Source organism: Grammomys surdaster, unplaced genomic scaffold (genome assembly GCF_004785775.1).
Source record: "Grammomys surdaster isolate TR1022 unplaced genomic scaffold, NIH_TR_1.0 806, whole genome shotgun sequence".
Classification (NCBI taxonomy): domain Eukaryota; kingdom Metazoa; phylum Chordata; class Mammalia; order Rodentia; family Muridae; genus Grammomys; species Grammomys surdaster.
Genome location: NW_021605225.1, coordinates 367,752 through 385,152, shown reverse-complemented (window position 1 = coordinate 385,152; position 17,401 = coordinate 367,752). Strand labels below are relative to the sequence as shown.

General features: G+C 44.9%; 1 protein-coding gene across 2 annotated transcripts in view; it reads left to right on the top strand.

The window, feature by feature from the left end:
- Positions 1 to 17,401, top strand: part of Map3k5 (mitogen-activated protein kinase kinase kinase 5) — a 188,343-nt gene that overhangs the window by 151,139 nt on the left and 19,803 nt on the right. Inside the window, exons 19-23 of one of the 2 annotated variants that reach the window (XM_028782601.1) lie at positions 3,015 to 3,172; positions 5,465 to 5,642; positions 6,403 to 6,423; positions 12,703 to 12,880; positions 12,973 to 13,141. In XM_028782601.1, the coding sequence (XP_028638434.1) occupies positions 3,015 to 3,172; positions 5,465 to 5,642; positions 6,403 to 6,423; positions 12,703 to 12,880; positions 12,973 to 13,141 (704 nt within the window). The remainder of the gene's footprint in view (positions 1 to 3,014; positions 3,173 to 5,464; positions 5,643 to 6,402; positions 6,424 to 12,702; positions 12,881 to 12,972; positions 13,142 to 17,401) is intronic. The other variant, XM_028782600.1, reaches the window with a different exon arrangement.

Here is a 17,401-nt window from a genome sequence, read left to right as displayed (position 1 = left end):
CCATTAGATACTGAGCCTGCAAAATGTCTCTACTCCATGTTCTTACGCTAACTCTCCAGAAGCGTTAGGTTCTGTTATTATTAGAGAGGAGGGCAGGGTCAGAGATTTAGAGATTGACTTAAACAAAAAAAAAAAAGGAGTCAGTGACTAATTTTTGATTTAATGTAAAGCAAAATGGCCAGATGTCCCCATTTCTGAATCCCCTGTGGTAGACAGAAGTGCCTCCATTTTGCAGATGGGGACATTGGTGGAAAGAGGTAGGAGACATCTCCGGTGGTCATGGCAGTCTGTGATGAAGTGCAGGGTTTCCTCTCTCCCGTTGCTCTTGTCATTGGCCTGCAGACCTCAGTGCATCTTCCTCTCCAGTTTGCATCTGTGCTGGTGGCCTCAGGCGGGGAGGAGGAGGGAGAGAGCCTTGTGTCTCTCAGATCCTCTGGTCTGCACCACCTCCTACACTGCACACAATGTATTTCAGACACAGGATTGCCCATATTTACAATGTATTTTAAAATAAATTCAAACCTACTAGTGTCTCCCATGTTTATGCTTCTTTCTCCTTCTCTCTCAGCTTGGCAAGCAGATGTTGCCCAGACTCAGTAACTTGGGAGATGATAATTCCTACTTCTGCAATGTTCTGGAGCAGGATGTTGATTTAATGTCTTCTTTTCATCTTGAAATTTTGTCTTTAGTCCCTAAGGCATTGTAGGGAAGGTGTCCTCACTGGGGCCCTGTGCCTGTAACTCTCCCACTGGCCACACATGAAGGTGACAGGTATAGTGTATGACTACAGAGCTCAGATCTCTCTCTAATGCTGATCCAAGAGCCGTGGTGTGCAGGCCTTGGTCCTTTCAACACAGTGGGCTTTGTAGTCCTGACTGTGTGGGGGTCAAGATGCTTCATCACCTCTGGTGAATGTAGTGGAAAGACCTGGCTCGATTTCAGCTCCTGGTGATTTGGGTGAGGGGCGAGGCAGAGGTAGTCACCGTTTATAGTGCTCTGACTGCATATTTTGCTTGGATGCATAGTGCATTATACACACTGACATTTGTACATAAGCTCTAATCATGAGGTATCATTATCCTGGGTTATAGTGAGAACATTAAGGTTCAAAGAGTTTAAATAACTTGCCCAAGGTCACAAAACTGTTTAGTAATAGATCTGAGGTTTGAGCTAGACTTAACATGTTAAGTGGAATTAATTACCTCCTCCTCAGACCTTTCCCACCCACGCTCTTCTCGCTCCACTGAGGGCCACTCGAGACTTTGGCTGGCTGTCACTGGCTCCTTTTCTCACGCTACAGTCCAACCATCGAGGAAGCATGTCAGTCCAGAAGTGGGATGGGCTGTCACCCTTCAGGTGCCACAGCTCTTCTGTCTCAGCTGCCTCGAACAGCATCTCTGCTTCCACTCCTGCCCCCTGCTGTCCACCCTCAACATTGCAGCTAAAATGTCAAAGTGGCTTCCATGCAGAGTAAATAAAACCAAATCCTGTATGTCTGACAAGGTGTGGCCTGCCTTGGAACTCAGTGCCTTTCAGACCCTGCTTCTTCACTGAGCACCAGGAACGTAGACTTTCCTTCATTTCCTCAGAACCAGACTTAGGCCCAAGGGCTCCCTCCACTCCCCCTCTACACCACACCATACCCTGTCTACCACCTGGCTCTGCAAACCCCTCCTTTCTCCTGCTCAGTTTATTCATGTCCACTCTTATGGTTTACCTCTAATTGGGGTTCATGACCTGTCTTTGATCCATTAAACAGTTTATTCTTAATCTTCTTAAAGTAGTGACGCTTTAACACACTCTTGCATAGTGTGGTGACCTCTCCCCCCCCCCCACCATAACGTGCTACTTCATAACTGCAATTTGGCTACTGTTATGAGTCTGGTGTGTGACCCCTAGGAAAGGACCGTTCAGCTCCTTGAAGGGTCGTGACCCAGGGATTGAGAACCGCTACATTAAAGTCTTACTAAGATCCACAGTAAGAATTTGCATGTATTTAATATACAGAATCACATACACCTGATGTTTTTAAATTATTCTTCATCATAGCTCTCAGAATCCCAGTGCTAGTTAATTTAGTCTGCGTTAGGGCCCACATGCATGTTCGGTAAGCCCTATGCCCCTGAGCCATAGTTCTATCCTTATGGGTCTTTCCCCCTTGGACATGAAGAATTGTACAACTAATGGGTACTCTGTGATATCTGAATACATGCATGTATTGTTTAATGTAGCACATCTGTCCCCTCAAACATCTAAGCATGTGTCTGAAAGCATCAGAGTCCCCTTTCTAGTTTCCTGGGTTTTTGTTGTTGTGTTTGTTTGTTTTGAACACAGAGCACACTGTTAATTATGGCTCCCTCCTGTCTTTGCTGTGGGGTAGACTGCTTTCTCCTGACTGTCACATGGTGCTGACTGACTACTGTTCCCCACCTCTCACTTCCTTACACCCTGCAGCTTCTCACTGTTCTGATCCCATCTTTGATGACACTGGGACTCACCTTTGTCCAGGCTTATTTACCATAGTGATCTCCAAAATGGGAATATATGAGTCAAATACCAGGTTCAGGAACTAGGGACTATAAAGCTTGAATGAGATCAGAGAATGAACTAGATTTTCTCTGGAAAAGTACACATAAAGGGAGTCATCATATATTGGGACGAACTGATGCAGAAATATGTATTGTATTTTCTATTGTTCTGAACAATAACAAAAACAGTCCAACTATGGTCAAGTCTCTAAGACAACCCTCAAAGGGGCATATCAGCCTTAAAACATCCATAACCAGATGCTATTGATGAACTGGTTTATCACTGTCTCAGTGATAAAATCCATTATGAACACTCATATTTCTACTATTATTAACTGCAGAGAAAGCTGGATCTCAGAAAAAGATGATACATCAGGACCTGAATCATAAGTTCTTAATTGTTGTATTTATGTTCAATAATTGAAGTGATCATTAGGTATCATTCTTTGCCTTTCTAATGTGGAAGTATATTTGCATTATTCCCAGGTACCCTTCAGTATATGGCTCCAGAAATAATCGATAAAGGACCACGAGGCTATGGAAAGGCCGCCGACATTTGGTCACTGGGCTGCACAATCATCGAAATGGCTACTGGAAAACCACCATTTTATGAACTAGGAGAGCCACAAGCAGCCATGTTCAAGGTCATACGTCATATTAAACACAAAAGGATGAAAGATTCATGTAGTTAATGGATGTTGTGTGCAGGAATGAATGTCTGAGTTAGGAGTGAAGCTCAAGGAAACACATGTTGAGTCACAGTCAAGACCGAGGAGATCCTCTCTCCCCTCTGCAGTCCGCACCAGCATCTCAACCTTAGTCTTCTTCATTCTAAACTGAAGTTCCATGTAAGCTTTTTACAGTATGAATGACACAGGACTCTAAACTCTGGGAAACTGTGTGGATGTTTTCCATATAAGAAAATTATAAGAACATTCTGAGGAGCTGGGGATCCGTCACAGTGGTGAAGCACTAGTCTAGCATCCCTGGTCCATTTATAGCACCCCAGCACACATACTTGCACACACACGTACATACGTATGTACATACATACATACACACACATACAAACACACAGAATTCACAACACAGCATTTAAATCTACATAAAGATTAAATCAAATTATTTTCCTCATTTCTTGGCTGCAAATGTTTAAAGAATCCATTCTTATAAAGGGTAGAGTTACCATCTTAAGTAATCCAACTTTATTTACTTAGGTCTGTTCTTTCAGACTGTTTTCCCATAAGTAATTCTGGGAAGTGCGAACACACCCCTACCCCACCCCAGTGTAGAGAGCAATAATACAGAAATATATAGGCCTGAGATTTAGACAGCAGAGGTCTGGACAAGGTGGTGACCCTACAGTCCTCCCAGCCAAGCTGCCTGTCTCCCAGGAAGCTCCCGTCCCTGCTCTGTAAAGCAGGGACTGCTGAGTGTAGCTCTTAGCCTCAGCCTGTTCCTCAGCCCTCACTCCTCGGCAGACAGCTTCTTGCCAGGGGTCCTGTGATACTTACGTACTGTCCACATTTGTACCAAGTGTGATCTACTTTACACTTGTTGAAAAGCTGATATGAAAATGAAGAATACACATAGGACGTTCTAGCTCTAAGCTCTACCACTTGCACTTTTGCAAAAACAAAAATCCAAAATCTAGAATTCTGACCGAGCCTGCATAAGCAATGAGACAATGAGGGGCAGGATACTTCCCCTCCTGCCCCCCTCCATTTCTCCATTCTCTACAGCTTCCCTGTGAAACGCTGTTTCATTATCCATGACGCAGTAATTATCAGTTAACAGGTCAGCACACCTTCAGCCCTGGAAGGCAGCCTCCACTGTTCATGGGAAGTCTCAGGCTAGACCATACAGCATGATTGACCGTGTTCTGATACAGGCTCCGGATATTTGGAACGTTGGGCAACTTATTGAAACTCCTTATCGGTAGGCACAGAATGAGGAGAAAAGGAGTTCCTCTCACAGGAATTTTTTGAGGAATATGAGAGATAATCTATGCAATGCATCTAGAATTATTTTCAACATAAAGGGTATATAGTTCTTACAAATATATTATTATTTATTAGGATACATTTGTATATAGCAAAATACATGCAAACATCATTGAGTTGTACAGTGCATATAAAAGCGTGTGTGTATGCACACTCACTGTCATGCATGTGAAAAACAGAGGACAACTTGTTTCTTTCACCTTGTGTCCCAGGGACCAAACATCAGGTTCTCAGGGTCGGTTGTCAAGTGCTTTTGAATGAGTCATCTCACTGCCTCTGCCTTTGGAATACCAATAGAAGCAGATTCTAACTGTGGTATAAAATATGCTTTAATTTCAAAGCGCTCTTAAATATTTCTTAATGTTGGTGATTTGAGATGGGGGAGTGCTTAGGAATTATGCAATAGGGGAAAGAACACACGGGCTTTAAACAAAACAAAGCAAGATGCTTCTCTCTGAAGCCTTATTTTTCTTGTGGGAATAAGAGAGACGATATTTAATTCACCAAGTTGCTGAGAGGAGTCTGTGACGTCCATAAATGGGAAACTCTGGCCCAGTGCCTGCCATATAGCTATTCTGAGCAGCTCAGTTATCTCAACAAAGTATCTTTTTTTGAGTGCAGTGTATATTAAAGTGTTCTCAGGTTTTGAAGGAAAGTCTTATTACCCTGTACCATGTATGTCCTCAGCTAGTTACGCTTCCTGCATCATTGCTGAAGCTACAAAAGAAGTGAGTTTCCTGTAATCTGCAGAAAGTACCTCTCAGATCACCTGGAGAAGTGCCACAGGCAGGCTGCAATACAACGCCGGTGTCAGGGCACCTGATGCAGGAAGCCTAGGGAACCACTGAGAGGAGAGAAAGAAAAGGGGGCAAGGTGAGGCGATGAGAGGGAGAGAGCTTTAGGAGACTCAGCATGCTTCTGATTTTGCTTCAGGTGGGGATGTTTAAGGTCCACCCGGAGATTCCAGAGTCCATGTCAGCTGAGGCCAAAGCGTTCATACTAAAGTGTTTCGAACCAGACCCTGACAAGAGAGCCTGTGCCAATGACTTGCTTATTGATGAGTTCTTAAAAGTTTCCAGCAAAAAGAAGAAGACACAGCCCAAACTTTCAGGTATGTTGTTATATGAAGAGTGTGTGGGTCAGTTTCTGAATCTTAAGCTTTAAAATGGAAAAATGTTTCCATAAATAAGCATCCGTTTACTGAATTACTGGAAGTTGGTGTAAACAGCATATTGCTTTCAGGCATTTGGTTGTGTATCAGAAAGTCATGTTACTATCCATTTCACAAATGCTGGGGTCTCTTCCGTAATGATCTTCCAGCACATAGATTATAGTTACTGTATCAGCCTCTATACTTTCTAGCTTTGGGAAATAAAGGTTACAGGGTGAGCAAGTTAACTCTGGTCCTTCAGGGTTGAAACTCCACATTGCCACTAATGGGCTACTGGCTGTAACAAAACTATTAAATTTCATTTAATCTAGGTAATGAAACATCTAGGTAATGAAGCCTTTTAATTGGAGACAGTAGACAATACCTGCCACTTCTCAGAGGCTGTGTTTCTGAACAGTTGCCAAAAATGGGGAAAAGAAAGGAGGAAGGAAAGAAGGAATACAGGTGGCCTGGTTGCTTGCAACAATTAAAACTGAAGTGTAAATGTAAGCAAATTTTGTTAGTGAATCAATAACTTATTTCAGAAAGAAAGATGGGGTTAGTTCTGCTTGTCCTTAGCATTTGGGTGTTTATCTTGGATAAGGATGGGCAGGTGACTAGCAGGAAACGACATTGGCTCCTGTCAAGCGCTCAGTTTGCTTGTTTACTGCCCAGTTTAACCACCGAGCTAACTCGTGCTGTTTGCTTTGTCTTCTCACAGCTCTCTCTACTGGATCGAACGGTGAGTTGGGTTTTACCTTTGCCCAATGACCTGAGACCTGGCAAAGTGTGATACACCTTGTACTTTTCATGGCCACCTCCTTACCCACAGCTTACTGGGAGGCATCTGAGTGCCAAGGACTCACAAGGCTGTGAGCCTGGTACAGGTCCCTCCTGTACAAACACCCCTTTGCCGTAACAGAGACCCTAATTATTGCTCCCTGAGTGAAGGGAGGTGACGGGTTTTTTTAAATCATCAGTTGGATGAACTCTGTATCTTCTTTCTAGGAGCAGGTTGGCTACTTGGGGCTTCTTTTGGGAAATGGCAATATCATAACCTTCTTAGGGCATCTTAAGACAGTACATTGTACTCTAGTACAGTGCAGAGTCTAGGGCAGAGTCTAGGGCAGAGTTGTGGTCTTGTCTCATTGGGCTGGCTTTTGAAAATCATTAAGGAGAAGTCGAGTTTGCTCTCAAGTAAACTGAAGCATTTCAGAGAGTAATAAGGAGAGGTGCGTGGCTGTGGATGGCGGTTGGTGGCGAGTGAGCGCTTTAATGTCCACTGTAGCAGGAGGTTAGCACCAGCAGGTCTCAGCAGGCTGCTCAGGTGCCTCAGAGCCAGTCAGCCTGGAGTAGAGGCCCCTTCAGCAGGCTTTCCCTATTCATTCAGCTGGCTTTCCCTATTCATTCAGCTGGCTTTCCCATTCACCGGGCTTTCTCCAGTCACTGTCAGTACAGTTTTTCTTAGGTGATTTGGAGTTGGGGGCTAGCTCTAAGTTGCGGAGAGACAGGAATACGTTGTTGCCTCCTTTCTACCCCGGCATCCTGGGATGTGGAAGGCAGCTCCTGTGTTTCCTCAGGGTAGACCCCGCAGGCCACTCAGCCTTCTGATCACCCTGCTTTGCACAGAAGTCAATTTTGATCCCTAAGCCTCTTTTTTCTTTTTTCTGTATGTGGCATGCAGATCCTTATTTTAGCTGTCACCGTGCTTGTCACTTCCCAGAGCTGACTCTGAGACAATAACAACGTCCTGGAGGAGCGCTGGAGCTGTGCCAGCCTCTCAGTCTGGCATTGTTTGGTCCCTTCCATGCGCTGTGGCTATCATGTGTGGGAAACCTTTCCCACCCAAATACATTAATTTCTGTGAACTTAACTGTGCTCACAGTCTTCTCAGTGAGCGTGTGCCTCAGCCTGAGCAGATTTCAGGTTGTCTCTGCTGGTCAGCTGTGTGCACTCCCTCTACATTCAGGGTCTTTCTGTAGGAAGTTAGACTCTGCCCAAGGTTTATAGTCTAACTCTAGGTAAGCTATTATAAGATCTTGAGGGTTTTAGAGAGCCAGTGGATGGGTGTTGGAGTCATACCTGGGTTCCCCTGGGGACTGAGTGGCCTTGAACGTGACTTACTCTCTCCAGGGGTGGAGCTTAGACACCTGCTCTCAAGAAGGAGATGAGACCACAGTGACAAACGCAAGCACTTTGTGACTGTTCTTCCTGTGGCAGGCCTCCTGTGCTCAGTACCTGCTTCCCCAGAGGCTGTTGACAATGGTTCTCGTAGTCTGCAGGTCCCTTCTCTTTCCCTCAGGGTCCTCAGGGTTCTCCTGTTAGAACTTCTTCAGCCCTCCTGAATTATTCTTCCCTCCTTACCTGAACAAGATTGCCCTCAAAGGAAGGAGCACCCCTACATCCCCAAGGAGCAAGTAGACACATGTGCTAACCTAAACCAGAAGCAAAACTAACATCTCATTGTTCCAGGGAGTTCTGTGACCTTTGTGCCTTCCAACCATTACATCCATGGCCATGACTGGGGTTTCTAGATGACAGAAAACCTTTCTTTATCCCCTTTCCTCAGGTGTAGCTTATAGAACATATACCTATTTCTGGTAGAGCACAGACACTCCTCTACCAGGATCATGGCAGCTTAGCACTGTTGGTGGTTAGCATGTGTGCAGATGACAAAGCTGGACAAGGTGTTCAGGCTTGGATCCCAAATGGCTCATCACCAAATACTAAAGAATTAGCAAAGAGGGGCAGAGAGCCAGGAAGAGAGTTTGATCTGGAATGGTGTCACCAGCACTGAGTCCATAACTTTCTAATAACAGAAGTGTCCTGTGTCGTCTTCATCTAGTACATCAGTCACCAGACCCAATGTGGTTGTCTCAACTCAAAAACAGTGCCTATGGCTGAGGCACTGCTCTTTTATTTAAATGCTAATGTAAATAATCATCTGAGGCGTCCGGCCACCTTGTTAGATGGTGGAAGCAGTCATCGTTCCTATACCTGGGTGGAAGATAGTTTATCCATTTAATGTCATTGGTTCAATGGTGCTATTCATTTAGCACAAGGGGAGTTAGCAGCAGATACTCAATATGTAGAAGTGACTCAGACTGAGATCCTTCTACCTGAACTAACTGGGTGTTTGCTAGTCATTAAGATGCCTGGCCCTTCCCATGGTCTGGAAGTGTAGCCTGGCCTCCTGTTCTCTTGAGGAAGCTCAGCCAGCTCTTAAAGCAGCTAAGGTGTGGGGACTGTTCACCAAGGCTTGGGCAACTGGAGACAGGCAGTCTGACTGGGTAGGAGGCTTTGTGTTGGAGGGGAGCTTTGTCCCTAGATTGTCTGAATGGGGAACCCAGAAGGTCCCAGTTGCCCTTGAATAACTTTTCTGAGATCTCCTCATAGAAATTGCATCCAACAAATTCCCACCTTCTGCAAGTGAGTCATAGCTAATGTCTTTGAGATAGCACCTGTTCTTCCTCTAGATGGGAATCCTAGGCAATCTGGGTCCCATCCACAGATGGGGCCACCTGCCCTCTACCCCAGCCACACCCCAGCTTTCTGATAAAGCTTTCCTTTAGAGGGTTTTGGAACCGAATACTTTTCCATCAACCCCTAAAACTTAGCAATGCACATCCAGAAATACACCTCTGAGGTAACCTGGCTCACTAGGCCTCTTCAGATTTCTACAGGCAGCTCCTCATAGCTGTAGGCTTTGTAGGACTTGGCAGGGCATTGGCAGCAAGGCTGCCAGTGACTAGACACACTTCCTAGCTCCCATTCCATAGCCTGAGAGCCCAGTGCTCCCCTGTCTGAGCTGGGATCCAAGAATCTGTGCTGTTCAAGGCCTGTGGAAGCACAGCTCTTCCTCTTGGCCTCCAGAACATGAGGAAGCAAGCTGAACAATCTAGAATAGATCTCCCATAAGCATGTGATTGGACACCCAAGTACCCCTTTCCTAGCCCTAGTGACAGACAGCATCCATCAAAGGCCAGGAGCCCAGGTGGGTCCTTTCTGCCCAGCCTCCCCATCTGGTATAAGTCATCTATGAATGTCTGGTGTCTTCTGTCTTAAGCTGATCCTCCTCAAATGTCCTGTTGCCTAACACTGTACCTTTTCCCTCTCTGCCGTCATAGATTCATGTCTTCAAGTTCAATGTTTCCAGGTCTTCTCTGCTTTCTATTCCTGGTGGTCTAGTATTTGCCCTTCCACTTGACCTCTGAACCTGCTTTGACTAAACTTTCCAGTGCGACCCATGAATGTAAATCCAACCAGAACTTACTCAGTTCTCTCCAGTTCTCAGAGCCTTCTTGCCTGAAAGCCTGTTTTGTCTTGTTTCAGCCATGCCCTGTGTGAGCCTCTCTGAAGCCTCATCCACCTCTTGTTCCGTGCTGAGTCTCCTCATTCCCCATTGCTGGTGCTTCTCTCTCCCCTTTCTATAAAATATTGATATTCTGAAAGGGTGTGTTACCTTTCCCTAAACTATGTCACGCCTTGCTTTAAATTACTTTGAAGTCACTGTTGACTGAAGTCACACCTCTGACCCAAACTTTTTCTGAGCTCCAGACTCAAACCCAATTGCCTTGTTCACTTTGCATGCTGAATAATCAAATAACACCTCTTGGCTACTGAAAAGACTTTCCCCTCTAGCTTGTATTCTTTCTCATCATAATATGCAAATAGTATATATACGCATTAATTTTTAGAGAACAGAAACCTTGGAAGCATTTTGATTTTTTCATGAGGTGAGGCTTAATAAGAGAAGCAGTTTAGAACTAGGTCCACAGGTTGATCTCCTCAGGATGAGGATGAGCCAGGACTACACATGGTGTCCACAGGCTTCCTTTTCATTTTAAGATGATTGACAGGCCCTGGGTTCTTTACCTTTAACATGTATACTTTTACCCCCCTAGGCCTCCTTTTAGGCAATCAGTATCCATAGCAACCTTAAAACTCACAAGACAAAGGCTTGCTGGCTACTCAAACCACCTAATGAGACCAAAGAGGTAAAAAAGCAGGATAAAGTAAGGCCTTGCTCCCTTTCTGTAGACAGACGTACGTGTGTATCACATGAATACATTTGCAGAAGCACAAGATAGGAAAGTCTTAGCTAGTAATCCAAACAGTATTGATCTGTTCATTCCCAAGATACCAGTTCTGCTTTTGAAATTCAAGTGATCATGGTGCTGATTCCTTCTTTATTGGGGAAGGTAGAGTCTTACTGATTTATACGTTAACACCTGCCCCGCCTTGCGAGTCTTGGCCTCCTCCTACTCCAGTATCCCAAGTGCTGAGATTATAGCCTGTACCTAGATCAATCAAGTTCTTACTGAAGCCCTTTTGCTATCTGTCTTAGTTAGGGTTTTACTGCTGTGAACAGACACCATGACCAAGGCAACTCTTATAAAGAACAACATTTAATTGGAACTGGCTTACAGGCTCAGAGGTTCAGTCCATTATCATCAAGGCGGGAAGCTTGATAGTTTGCTTTTGGGCCCTACACATATGCACAAACACATGTATACACATCTGAAAACACATGTATACCTGCATGCACATACAAAATACTTGCTTAGTGTAGAAAAACTGAAAAATGTTTTCACCCTAAATTATATCTTCAAGAAAGAACTACTGTTAGTATTATAGCATAGTTTTTCATATTTTCTTTAGTTACGTGTGCAGTATACACGCACGCATGCACGCACATGCATGTAAGAGTCTACAACCTAAAAGTACCTGGAGAAGCCAAAGGAAAAGTAAAGGGCCTGTTGTTGGTTTTAATTGTCTACATAGTCTAGAGTCTCCTGGGAAGAGTGTCCTAGTGAATACCTTCAGATTAGGCTGGCCGCTGGGCACAGCTGCAGGAGGCTGTCTTGATTGGTATGAAGACCCAACCACGTGAGCATCACCATTCCTGGCTTGGGTCCTTGCCTGAAGTGAGGGATTTTAACCTAGAACGGTGACTGAGGTAACCCTTTCTCACCTAGGCTGTTTCTACCAGGATATTTTTTTTTTTATAACAGAAGGGAAGCTAGGATGGTTGTCCTGCTTTCGGGTGTTTGTAAACCAGAGAGAAGAGTGGGTGATCACAGTGTGGGCATTTGTCTGGTGGTCAGTGGCCAGCACCCTGGCAGTGATGGCTGACTTGCAGTCGTGGGGAATGGGGAAGAGGAGCCACTGGTGACTGATCATCCTTGAGACTTGGGCGAGTTCAGCTCAACCCAGCTTAACAGAAATTAAATAAAAAGAGGTTTCCAAGCAACCATGCGTGCTTTTTTTATAACTTGACACTTGCCTTATTTTTAGTAAGAGATGTTTGTAATGTTGAGACATTAAAGATGTTTCTGGCAAAATTTACTGTCTTTAAAACCAGTTTGGAATGAAATGTAGGAATCTCCGATCAAGGCAAGGCAGATGGCTGTGTTTGCAGTGGAGTTCGTGTCTGGCAACTAGGGAGGGCCTTAGAGGTCTCTTGGTTTCCAAACCTTTTTTTTTTTTTTTTTTTTAGCAAAGAATGCTTTTTCATGTGCCTCCTCCTGCCATGACAAGTGGCAGTCAGCATGTCTGTCCTAGGTGAAGCAGGGTTAGAACCTGTTGTTTAGCCCCACAGCACCCCATGCCTTCCTAATTCCAAGGTAGCCACAGATACTAAGGTGAACCTTCGAGCCCGGGAGGATATAGCTTTAAAATTTCAAATCATTGCACCTCATCCTGTTTCTAGATGTGGGAAGTGAGACCTGCAAATGTCAATTTAAGTCATCAGTTAAAATGGGAACCTGGGACCTGCTGAGCTGCAGCCTGGTTCTCCTGTCCTGGGAGATGCTCCTTTCAGGGTCCAAGAACCTTTGCCCAAATACCTAGTTATGCTGAGTGAGGCAGGGACCGTGATCACATGATCAGCTTGCTACACAGCATGATTCATCCAGTCACGGGCATGACAAAGGATACTGGTCTCTTTCACAGATGTGCCCATATGTGTAAAGTTCTTAGAATGTATGCCACCTTCTCTTTCTCTCTCCTCCTATCACAGAGTATCTTAGAAGCATATCCCTGCCAGTCCCTGTCCTGGTAGAAGACACCAGCAGCAGTAGCGAATATGGCTCCGTTTCTCCTGATACAGAGCTAAAGGCAGACCCCTTCTCCTTCAAAAGCAGAGCTAAGTCCTGTGGAGAAAAGGACGGGAAAGGGATCCGGACACTGTTCCTGGGGTAAAGAACTGACTTGTTTGTACTGAAAGACATACCCTGTGGGTTGTCACTCTGTGAGGAGACCCTGACTTATGATGTACCCATTGTTACAGCATTCCAGATGAAAATTTTGAAGATCACAGTGCACCCCCATCCCCTGAAGAGAAAGACTCTGGCTTTTTTATGCTGAGAAAGGATAGTGAGAGGCGGGCTACCCTTCATCGGATCTTGACTGAAGACCAGGACAAGGTTGTAAGGAACCTCATGGAATCTCTGGCCCAGGTAAAGCCTCCTGGGCACTTCCCTTCCTGAAGATTTACATAGTTTTTGTTGTTGTTTTGTTTTGTAAATTTTATTTGATCTTTTCCTTGTTGTTATTTGTCTGCTTGTTTGTTTTCAAGACAGGGTTTCTCTGTGTAGCCCTGGCAGTCCTGGAACTCTCTCTGTTGACCAGGCTGGCCTCGAACTCAGAAATCCGCCTGCCTCTGCCTCCCAAGTGCTGGGATTAAAGGCGTGTGCCACTAGTTTAAGCTCTTAGAGATCAATTTCTGTTGTGCTGCCCAGGCTGGACTCAAGCTGTCCTTATACTTTACCCCTGGTTAGGTGGGGTACAGGGACGCCCCACCATGCCCTGGCCACATGCTACAGACTTTTACCTGTGTGCATACAACACAGAGTTGTCTAGGAGATCTGGAAATGTAAGGAGGCTATAGTACTCTGAGTAAAATGACAAACACACATGATGAGTGTCTTAGCACCTGAGAGGCTGAGGCAGGGGGATGGTGAGTTCTAGGCCACCCTGGGCTACATAGGGAGACCTTATTTTGCAAAAAGTAATAATAAAAGCCCTCCCTTCGGAAAAACCTTGTGTAAAACTATGTTTGTGAACACAAATTGTTGTGTGTACATTGAAGGCAATGTGGTTCACTCTTTCTTGCTTGTTGCTCTCCAGCCCCGCCCTTACCATTCCCTTCCTTCCTCTGTCCATCCGTCCTTCTGTCCTTCCTTCATCCTTTTCTCTGTGCTCCCTTCTTTTGCTCTTCTTCCTCCTTCACTCCTCCCTCCCTTCCTGTTCTTGTATTTTTAAGAGAAGAACTGATGGAATTAAGGTGTTTACAGTTCCTCTTGAAATTGTAAAATCTTGACTCTAATAGACCGCAGATGCAATAGTTTTATTAACAAGTTCATGAGTGTGACTTACTTAGTGTCCATACATGTATACAGTACCTGGATGGGACAGGCAGATTCTCATGCCCCTACACAATTCCTCTGTTCGTTCCCACGGTCACACGAAGATTAAGCCACATGAATTGCTGACTTTGATGTTAGCTCAAGGCTTCCTGTCAGCTGTTCCTCTGATCACTGGAAGTGTCAGCTCGTTTATAAGCACACTAAGTTCACAAAGGAGGTGGGGGCAGCTGTGAGCAACTGTGTAGTATGTTAGAATTCCTGTGTGAAGAACAACCAACCAACCAACCAAATACCTAGCCAAAGAAAACTATTTTCCCTGGAATCTTAGCTTGCTAGGACAAAATGCTGTAAACTGGGTGTCTTACTCAGCAGAAATTTGTTTCCTTAAAGTTCTGGAGTTTTTCAGTCCAAGGCCAACACATTAACTGTCTTCTGGGAACTGATTACCATCTCTTCCCAGTATCCCAAGATGCTCTGCTCTCTATGCCTAAGCACCCCAGTGTCTCTCACACTTCTTTTGAAGACTCCAGTCCAGGTGGATTAGACTCCATCCTTACTTTCGCCTGTGATAATGGGATTCCGTCCATTTCGGCAGATAGGCCACAGCTCAGAGCTCTTGCAGGTGCGAGCTTTCTCCCCATAGGCATAGCGAGTCCTCAGTGTGATGTCTGTCTTCCTCTCTCAGCCCTGTGAACACTGTGGGCATCAGTGCCCCGTCATCACTGTGAACTGCTCATGGCAGTGTGAAATGCACACAGCTTTGTTCCTCTTAGTCCTGGGAAAATGGCTGCAAAGAGAGTAGATGGGTGGACCAGGGTGATAACATCTCAGGGAAACTGTTGGCCTGACCTTGTCTTCCTTCGGGACAGATGGGAAGCCAAGTTCTCTTTCTTGGCTCTTACTGTTCAGCTCCAGCTGTATCTTGTCAGCCCTGCTAGGCATCTGTGCTGTTCCCTGAGCCTGAACATTCTGTCACCATAGGAATCTCCTAATATCCACATTTTAGATCTCATAAAAAGAGCAATGTGTGTGCCGGTAAAGGCTCTGGCTGCAGAGAGAACTTAGGAGAATGCCATCAGTACTTTCTGAAGGAAGCCAACTGTGGTCCTAGTAGAAAACTGTCTCAATCAAGGACCACAGTGACCATGAGGCCCAGGAAACAGGTGTGGCCTAAGAAGGCAGGCAGGCCTCTGGGTGAGGGGAGAGGGTAGTTGTCAGGGAGGCTGGGTGTGCCCAAGGTGGTCATTCAGGAATTGAGAATAGGACAGATTGAGATATGAGGAACCAAGGTTAGATGGAGGAAACACATGCATGACTTGCAGTTCATTCAGTCATCCAGCAAACACTACACATCTGCTGAATGCCAGGTGTCTTAGTTAGGGTTTTACTGCTGTGAACAGACACCATGACCAATGCAAGTCTTACAAAGGACAGCATTTAATTAGGGCTGGCTTATAGGTTCAGAGAGTCCATCCATTATCATCAAGGTGGGAGCATGACAGCATCCAGGCAGGCATGGTGCAGGAGGAGGTGAGAGTTCTGTGTCTTTATCTGAAGGCTACTAGGACGAGAGTTTTGTAGCCCACACCCACGGTGACACACCTACTCCAACAAGGCCACACCTTCTAATAGTGCTACTCTCTGGGCTGAGCATATACCAACCATCACACCAGGTCTGTTCACAGGCAGGGGATACAATGGTGAACAAAATATAACTGTATATTTCACCAAAGTTGACATTCTAGCAGAAGAAGAGGAGGAGGAGGAGGAGGAGGAGGAGGAGGAGGAAAAGAAGGATAAGGAACAGAAGAAGGAAGAGGAGAAGGAGGAAGAAAAGAAGAGGAAGAAGAAGAGAAGAAGAAAGAAGAAGAAGAAGAAGAAGAAGAAGAAGAAGAAGAAGAAGAAGAAGAAGAAGAACAACAACAACAACAACAACAACAACAACAACAACTGGTAGCTATTAGATACACTGTAACCACAGCACATAATCCCTCAGGCTGTTATCCATGTGTGCACTCATTCAGTCCCCGGATGCCAGAACTAAAGTGCACACCTATTAGCAACCATCTTTTCAGATGAAGAAAGCAATACATACATGCTTGTGTAACTCCCGAAGTCATGTACCCTCAAAAGATGGAGTTGGGGTTTGATGCAGACAGTCTGGCTCCAGAGTGTATAGTCTTAACCTCCACTCTGCCCTGGCTCCCTGGCATGGCAAATGGTGGAAACACAGGTGTGGAAGGTCACTGTTACCCACGATGGAATGAAGGCTTCTCCTATGACCATGGATTTATGATGTTTACTTTTAGGTCAGGAATTGTCTAAATTATCCACATTCCAAAAAAGTACAGTTTTCCAGTACAGGAGATATGGTCATGTTTTGTTGTTTTGTTCCTTGACTCCTGATGGACTCCACTGGTCCTCACTGTAGCTCCATTTTCCAGAGCAGTCACCCCTGCGGCTGCTAACATTCTGATTAACTGGCTAATTGACTGACTGAATATGCTTGTGGGATTAAACCCGGGCCTGGGATATCTCAGGCACGTACTCTACCACTGGACTATGGTTTATTATGAAATCCCTAAAACTTGGGATTTTTTTTTCTAAATTATTCTCAATGGATTAGCATATCTACATTTTTAAATAAAGCCTACTGGAATGTTTCCTGTGAGAGAAAAGATGGAGGACCCACATCCAGGTCAGCCTTGGACACCAAGAAGCTCCTGGAGTACTAGAAATTGCCAGCCGGAATCACACCCAAATGATCAGACAACAGTGGTGGGCTGCACTGTTCAGGACACTGAATTCCTTAGAGAGACGCCCATCTGTCACAGCAAATGGTGACTTGGTGCAGAACAGGTCTTGACTCCAGTTTACAGCTGATGTTCCAGCTTGTGGCAGGGGGAATACATAGTTAGGAACTGAACCTGGAGTAAGTTTGGACTTGCCTTGCTCAGGGTCCTGGCTCCATCATTTAAAGGCTGTGCAAACTGAGTCAGTTACTGACATCCTCAGAGCCTGAGCCACTTCACCTGTTAGACAAAGCATCATGGGATTGCTAACAGGAGCCACTGAGTCATGGGAAATTTAGGTCATAATAAAAAGCACTGCACAAATGTGAACTTGTTACCATCAGCCAACCTAATAATAGTTACCTACTTTCTCTTTTTATTCTACAATGGGACAGAAATAACATTTTTCCCCCACATAACATTTTTATCAATTTACTGAGAGTTTCACATCTTATACCTTAATCACAATCCCTCCTATGTAGAAATGTTTTCTTAATGTTTTTAAACCTTTCTAGAGAAATAATTACATTTCAGTCTACACTACAGAACAAACCCAAAG